Source organism: Trifolium pratense, linkage group LG7 (genome assembly GCF_020283565.1).
Source record: "Trifolium pratense cultivar HEN17-A07 linkage group LG7, ARS_RC_1.1, whole genome shotgun sequence".
In the NCBI taxonomy this organism is placed as follows: Eukaryota; Viridiplantae; Streptophyta; class Magnoliopsida; order Fabales; family Fabaceae; genus Trifolium; species Trifolium pratense.
In genome coordinates, this window is record NC_060065.1 from 41,891,619 (window position 1) to 41,900,471 (window position 8,853).

Below are 8,853 nucleotides of genomic sequence, written 5' to 3' on the forward strand. Positions count from 1 at the left end.
ATTATCGAGCACCACATATTACGAGATGCATTTATGACAACAAATTAAGTAAAAATTAAATTCTGCTATGTTATATTTATGAATTACAATTTCACATTTATTAAATAGTTGTTGATTTATTAATAGGACTGTGACATGATTATGCTGGTCAGCAACGGGGGAAAGATGAATTCGATTGTTCATTTTGTTAATGACTTCAAATGGTGGCACGCAACCATGGACACCATAAGAATGTATAGGCTGGAACTAACTGGATACTCGTTTCTTGATCCCGTGTTGTTGTCTACCTTTGTGGAGCGATGGCACGGGGAGACTAGTAGCTTCCATATGCCGAGCGGGAAGATGACAGTCACGCTGGATGACGTGCGCTATCTTCTGCATCTACCCATTAAGGGACACCTGCTAGACCATAAAGGCATCCCGACCAAAACTGAGGGTGTTGACCTAATGATTAAGCATATGGGATCAACTCGGGATGAAGCTGAGCAAGAGGTTAAAACAACCAAGGGTGCACATGCAAGGTTCGTATATTTGAAGGAAATCGTCGAAAAACACACGCCAGTAGTCAACAAAGCTGAGGTGGACGGTGACAAGGACACTTTTAAGAGGTATAAGGGATATATTACGAGGGCGTACCTGTTGTTGTTGGTTGGAACCACTATCTTCTCTAACAAGACAAAGAATAACGTGGACCTGACATACTTGAAGTATTTCATAGATCTGGATCAGGTTCACACATATGCGTGGGGCACTGCTGCCCTGGCGTTCCTTTACCAGGAGTTGACAAACGCCATTCTTCCGTCCTGCAAATATGTGGCTGGATACATGACGTAGCTACAAGTACAGTTATATAGCTTAACTTTATTTATTTAAGTCGATTAATTATTTTTTTGAACCTTTGTATGCTATTGTATTGATGTTTTTTTACAGGCTTGGATCTACGACTACTTTGTTGACACCGAAGGGTCTTTGGATACACAATACGAACAACAATACCCCCGAGCTACCAAATATGATTCGACAAAGGGGCAGTCAAGCCATATGGCAATGCGGAAAATGATGGATCGGTTGCTTCCACACGACATCACATGGACTCCTTACAAGGACCACCGAGATATTTGCACCTTTGAGGATATAACTTTGTACTCCGGTTGGATCAGGTGTGGGCTGATCAAAGTAAGGTATCTACCAGAGTGGGTGTTATGGCAGTTTGGCTACGTGCAGACCATTCCCCGTCATCCAGATTCCGCTGCGAATATATTGGACACGGTAGATTGTATTGATGAGCATTGACTCAATTACATGGATCGCGTTCTGACTTCTGATATGCTTGGTAACCGTGCTACTATTCCGTCAGACACCGCCCCCGGATACATGTCGTGGTATTTCAGGATATCACATCCTTACATCGTCTGTATCTCGACGAGTCTGATGCATCCTATGCCTGTTGAGTCTGATGCTGCTATGCTTGGTAGATTGGCTAGCATCCAGGACATACTCAACGGTTTTATGCACAACGATGAAGTTCCAAACGGCTCTCGTGTTTACAACGAACTCCAATCTGCATACACTTTGACATTTATACCGAATCAGGGTGGACTCAGTTCTAGTAGTCAGCACTAGGAAAGGTTATTTTTAACTCTGGTTGTTTTATTTTGTGTCTATTTGATGCTTTGGAATTGTTTGGATATTAATTAGTTTAATGTTATGTAAATAAGTATTTTCCTAGATGGATTATGCAAGCAAACACAACCTGCAATTTGCCTCTGATGTACATTAAGTACGCTCGCTCTGTAGATGGCGAACGTATGGATGTTCGCTCCAAAGGTGGCGAACTAGGGGGTGTTCGCTCCCAAGGTGGCGAACTAGGGGGTGTTCTCCAGGGGGTGTTCGCTTCACCGATGGCGAACAGTGATGGTGTTCGCCGTTAAAATAGCGAACAATGGGGGTGTTCGCGGTACATACAGCGAACTATTTGCGTGTTCGCTTTCGAGGTAGCAATCGTTATGTACGAAAATAATAAATTTCAGAGATAAAGAATTTTGTTTTATTTAATAATTAGACCAAAAAAATTACATCATTTCGAATATTACAGCCAGGATTTTCATTTCCAATTTAATAAACTAAACAATCTCAATCTCCTCTTCGTCCTCTCCTCTTCAGCTGAAACCTTCGGCGAATACACACCTGAGCCGAAAAGAAACTTATAAATACGGGCCTATTTCTCTTTCAATATCCATGGGAGAGTCCCATTTATGTCCGCTACAGTGCCAACTGCGTATCTCAAATATGAAGTTTGATAGTACCCGTTTCGATTACTTATAACTTTCTCAAAAAAATAAATTAAATTAAAATAAACAGCCTCAACCAACGGACCCATTCCAAAACTTTGGTAGTTTGATCCAAAAAGTTTTGTATGGACCCAACTTTAAGCGAGGTAAGACCGGTTTCGGTTACTCATATAACTCCTAAATAAATTGCATAAAAATTAATAAAAACGAAAAAAGACAAACATGCAAAACCGAAAAGTTGACGGATGGGAAAACCTCAACAACATACAACGTAACACCGATTTCAATTACTTATAACACCGATTTCGATTACTTAAAACAATAAAAACTATAAAAAAAAAATTAAGAGAATGAATGACCGAAGGAGGAAGAAGAGATTTTTGGTGTAAATTTTTTTACACAAATGCATTTCTTTTATAGAAATTTTGCTGTATTTTAATTGGTTGAGCTGCTGTTCACACCTCTCTCGTAGCCAATTATAATTAGCCACGTGGCAATCGGTTTTGACTGCTTGGGGGGCTGTATTTTTACTGCCGACAAGTTTGCTACTTGGCAAGCGAACCTTACATTATCACATCGTTCGCAACGTACCAAGCGATCGACGGTGTTTTACTTTTGCAAATTTATACACTCGCTTCGTAAGCAGCGAGAGGGTATTTTGGGATTACCGGGGGGCGCTCGTGCCTGCCAGTGAACGCGAAAAGTAAAATTCTAAATATATTATAAAGTCGAGATCACCAAAAATGAAATTGTACATTTCAAAATAATACACTTTATACTCACAAAACAATTTAAAATCATCAATAATAAATTTAAAAGTGATATACTTAAGCTATTTCTAGTTCCATAATCAACATTTTAACATTCAACAACAATCTAATCTACATTTAAAATTCCAACATCTTCCTTTTTTTCCTTTGGAGCCATGATATATTATTATATTCTACAACATAGAGTAGACCGAAATAAAAATCTAGAAGAGTAGTATAATTCAATAAACTAATCCCAAAACAAATTTAGCGTCAACCTAATGTCATTTAACAAAGTTTGACCATCTAAGTTTCAAATAAAAACAACATCTCGCTTTCAGCCACTTAACAAAGTCAACAGACTAATTGCAAAAAGTAATCCCGGATACTTTTCATAGCAACACAAGGATTGAACAATATTTATTAGATTAAATTATAAGCTTATTTGATACCTTTGGTTCCATAGTTAAAAATAAGAAATATGCAAAGGGATGTAAGCATTTCAATACCTTTGGTTCGCTAGTTAAAAATAAGAAATATGTAAAGGGACTGGTTAGCAATAATTTATGGTTTGTGGCGCATGCATAATAACATCATGTTTAGAGGAGATTTGGTTAATTTGTCATCCCTAATGGATCAAATAATTTATATTTTCTGATTTTAGTTTATAAAAAGAGTATGAAATAATTCCTCTTTTTATTTTCTCTGACTAGTGTAATGCTCTCCATTAACGTGTCTACAAAGCATCTAACGATGCATTTGTGAATTGCAAAGGTCGAGGACACCTAAGTACATTCTTGTTCAAACTTAGTCGAGCTTACAATATTTGAAATAATCTATTCAAATAAATTCTCGTTCAATTTTGTTTAGTTTGATTTCAAATGCCAATATAAATTATTAGATTAACAGATTAAAATATGAATTTCGGTGTTAAGTGATAATGAAATTCTTTGAATTGTTTTTATTAAATAATAACAATCTTGTAACCAAAAAAAATAAAAAATAATAACAATCTTATGCCCAAATAATATCAAGCTTAACTGCTAACTACATATGAATCTCTGCTTTTAAGCCCCTTCAAGGTTCACTATTGTACAGTGTTCCTTTCCAAAAAAAACTATTGTATAGTATTTATCAAATGTTAAGCAGAAGAGAGAAGACCATGGCGCGCGAAATCAAAATGCCATTGTGAGAGAGAGAAAAAAAAAAGAAGCACAGGCGGTGGAGATCGGAGAGATGTTGAGATTGGTTAAGCGAGAGAGAAGGAAAATGGATCTAACGGTTAAATTAAGTGATACAACGGTGAAGGACTTAATAGAGCTCTCATGCTAGAATCCACCAAACATATTTAGAATTTATTAAAAGTTAAACATATATGAACTTTTATATCGTTTTATATTTATTAGTCACTTTAAAAGTTCATTTTACCAAACACTTCAATTTTAATCAACTGATATTTTCAAGGTTTAACTATAAATTTGGCCCCTTACGTTTATTTTAGGTTTCAATTTGGTCCATTACGTTTAAAAAGTATCAATTTGATCCCTTACGTTTATTTTAGGTTTCAAGTTAGTCATTTCCGTTAATTTTGTCATATGTGACAGCCAAAACTGACATTTGCTAAGTTCAGGGACTGTCATGGCCATATAATACACAGCTGCTTCAGAGCCAAATCTCTCATTTTTTGGGTCTGTCACGATCTTGTAAAGCTTGTCACGATCGTGACAGGTCTTCTGATGCTTGATCTTTGGTTTTTCACTCCTTTAATCAAGATGTAACGACTAGGAATGCCATTATGCACAAAATTAACTCCTTTTTGGCTTCCCGTTCAACTATCCCTTCATAAAGGAAGTGTCCCTTTAAAGCACATATGATGTCATGCTTGGATATTCATCAAATTAGGCCTAGAAAATGCTCATATCCATAAAATTTCTGAGCATTAAGTTATATTCATTTGAAAGTGATATTGATTTGATAACAGCCGTACATTATTTCTTCAACACTTGTTTGTAAATTCTCATCATTGTTTATTGGGAATTATTTTTAAAGATAGTGGGGTGCTATCTTGTGTTGTATGAGAATTTTATCATAGGGTTTGGTGAATATTCTTATTGTTTAAGATATTGGAGTGTTATCTTGTGTTGTATTTGGATATTGTTAGGGAAGCCTTGGGGTGAGGATGTCTTGTAAGAATTCTAATAGTGCAATCCTTTGAGGGGTGTGAAGGGACTGGACGTACCCTTAAGTTAGAAGGGGAGCTGGTATAAATTGTCTTGTGTCTTTTCTTTTTCCCTTCTCTCTTTTATTTTCATATTTAACAAAAAAATAAGAAAAACTTTAACCAAATAGTCTTCGCTAGTCCCTTGGGCTTTAAGAAACAGATGGCTTAATTGTTTATTACTGACTCAGTCAATGAACTTCGTTGTCTCTCATGTGTTTAGAGAAGGAAATTTTTGTGCTGATAGCTTAGCTAATATAGGTCTCACATTAGATAGGCTTACTATTTGGAATGATGTACCTCTTGTGATTAAAGATAGTTTTGAGGCGAATAGACTTGGTAAACCCTTCTTTAGGGTGGTGCATATTTAGGGAGGTTTTGGCCTAATCCCCCTTCTTTTTTTTGTAATCTCTTTTTGTTTCTTCTATATTTTATGGTTTGAGGTGGTCAAAAAAAAAAAAAAAAGTCATAAAACTTAATTCACCTCCCCTCTTAGGTTGCATTCAAAACTTACACAAGGAAATTACAGAACACCATCATGAATGCTTGAGAAGTTGTGGTGGACTCTCCTTTAGAGGAATTATATGCAAATTCTGTTATAGAGTTGAGAAAGGTGTGTGAACAATTTCCAATGTTTCTCAAATATGCTGAAAGTACCATATTGGATCCATTGAAGGAGAAAATTGTAAGGACATGGACAGACTATGTAATGCATTTTGGCAGCACAACTACAAATAGAGTCGAATTTCACATGGTCGGTTGAAATCCTTTTTGTTGAATGGTAAAATTCAACAAAAAGGATTTCAAAATGTTGATTTTGCAGTTCACTGAGATATAAGCCTCTTTTGGCAAGAGTTTGACTGTTGTAGAACACTATTGGTTGTATACTCATTGTAGGTGTATAACATTTCTAGAGCTGCATGCCTTGAATTATATTCACTATGAAGCCAAGCGATCAGAGGAATGCGGTAGGGATAGAAAAAAATATTGGTTGTGCGCGCGATCAGGATGAAAACTTATGGGTTGTCATGTGCTTGTGTAATTGCTTTAAAGATTCATCGCAAGTTACCTATTTGACTGGATAAGGTAAACACTCATTGGAAGAGGTTACAGTTTGATCATGATGATGTTGTAAGAGAAAGTACTGATTATATTTCTTGCTTAACAGAGTGGAATGCAATTCAGGTACATTTAAATTAAAATTATATATTACTAATTATTCTCATTTATTTGTTGTATTTGAATTTAGATTTCATTAATTTTTTAGGAGCAGTTGAAAAGAGTGAATCACAATTTGAAGCTTTAGATTAGGGAGAAAATTAATGCACCAAATAGAATTTCCAGAAACAACAATCTTGACTCTACATGTTGAACTGGTAGGGGGCACCAAAGAAGGTTAAGTCTTAAAAAGTGTATATGTCCAATGTGATTGATAGGATTCTCGAATTATTCTTCATTGAGAGTATTCATTTTAACAATCTTCTTTAACCAACACAATTATGTGTGTCACGAGACTATTAAAAAGAGAGATTAAAATAAATTAAGTTGTAAAAAATATTAAATGGACATAATTAATGTGTATCATACTTCTCCCTCCCAGATACGGTGACAACACAGGTCAGGTGTACTGTATAGGCCTTTAGGCTAATGTTGTGGCCCCGGTTGTGCCTCATGCACCCCGAATATAGTTTCATATGCATTTAAGCAAAATTGATTGATACTACTAACAATATAATTGTATTCTAGAGTTTTTTAACAAGACAAATTACAGACAATTTTATCAAGCATGTACTATATTCATACATAAGAAATATGAATTTAATCAAACATTGATGCAATATCCCCAATTTGTTATTGCATGGTCCATTTCAAGTTTCAAGCACAAGGGTTTATCATGTGACACAACAAATATACTTGGCAAACCAAGTGAATTCGTTCAATTGAACTAAAACAAAATTAGCTTGGTCTTTGATATTTTGCTTTGCTTCACAATAATTTTAACCACAAAAAGAACTCAAGCAGTCTATTTTCATGGCATTATAATCAATTGACCTAACAATTAGTATACATGGCATTCAATGATAAATCTTCTCAATATATGCATTCAATCTATTTTCATCACAAACATAAAGACCCCACATTCAACTAAAGTTCAGACACACTCAATCTTGAACTAGGCAACAACATGAATATACACATAAATTTATGTTATTCCCTCTCATTCAAGCATTTTCTCAAACATTTGGTGCACATAAACCAAACTAAAAATACAAACTCTATACCCTAAATTTAATTAACATCTCAAATTCATGGAATTCAAAACCTACTCGGAACCCTTGTCCAAAACATAAGCACGAAAAATAATCCAAAGAAAGAAAATGAGAGACGAGGGAGATTATTTTGAAATCTTACTTGTATGAGTGAAAGATTCGGATGGAAATTTCCAACCCAAACCCTTTGTTCTTGTAGCGATTTAGTGAGACGAATAGAAGGGAATGAATGAAACCCTTGTTAGCCGTTTTTGTTTGTGATTGAAACCCTAAAAATCGCCCTTCACAGCCCTAAAATTCAAATTTCTTCAAAGTGATGAAGTGGATTTCACTGCTATAATGAACGCACCACTTCGGTTCCTAAAAAACGAAGAACAACATTTTCGCAAGGTACAATACGAAACGAAGCAAGTACGAGTCTTAATTTACGAAACCATGTGTTTTCTTGGTTTTTGCCATTTTCGACCGCGTGTTGTAGCCATAGGATACTACGACGAATTGGAGCATGTTCGGATCCTAGAATACGCAATTTTTGGCTTTTCAGATTGTAAGAACCAAAATAAATTGGGTCCAAAATTAGGGATATTTTGGAATTTTTTAGGGGTTTAAGAGCAACATGGGGGGTCCAAAAAGCATTTTTCAAAATCATTGGATAAGGTGCAAACTAAAATATTCAGGGGTGCAATTGCATAATATAATAGAGTATTACATGTAAATGTGAAAAATTCAGTGTGTGCAAGTGCACACTCTCACTTACATGTAGGTCCGCCTCTGATTGCAAGGAAGGAAAATGTGAATACGTAAATGTGAATAAGTAGTGGAATGAAATACAATAGATGCCGCTAGAATCCATTCCACTCCATCAATTTATTGAATATCCAAATAATGGAATATCATACCATTCCATCTCATATCATTCCATTTCATCTCATACGATTAATCCAAACATAAGAATTACCTTTAAACCAAGAAGATGCAGTCGTCACTAAAGTTTGGTGAAGTGGGTGCTTTGATGAAGTATTTAAAACTAGAAAGTGACAATCCCTCATTATTTTTATAACTTTCAAATGGATGTTGATCGAAGATCAAAAGCAAATATATTTTACGCGGATGCACAAATGATAAATGATTATGGGTACTTTTGTGATGTTATCATTTAATTTGACATCACATACAAAACAAATAAGGATTCTAGACTGCTGGGAGTGTTTGTAGGACTTAATAATCACATACAAACAATCATTTTTGGGGCGGCATTGTTATATGATGAACCAATCCCTTCTTTTTAGTGGTTACTTGAAACTTTTCTTAAATCAATGGGTAGA

The 8,853-nt window shown here is 35.3% G+C and overlaps 1 protein-coding gene across 1 annotated transcript; it reads left to right on the plus strand.

Moving 5' to 3' along the window:
* Positions 1 to 216: 216 nt before the first annotated feature.
* Positions 217 to 1,293, plus strand: LOC123896427 (protein MAINTENANCE OF MERISTEMS-like). Its single transcript, XM_045946812.1, has 2 exons — positions 217 to 729; positions 931 to 1,293. Exons 1-2 carry the CDS (start codon positions 217 to 219, stop codon positions 1,291 to 1,293), a joined length of 876 nt encoding a protein of 291 aa, XP_045802768.1.
* The last annotated feature ends 7,560 nt before the right edge of the window (positions 1,294 to 8,853 follow it).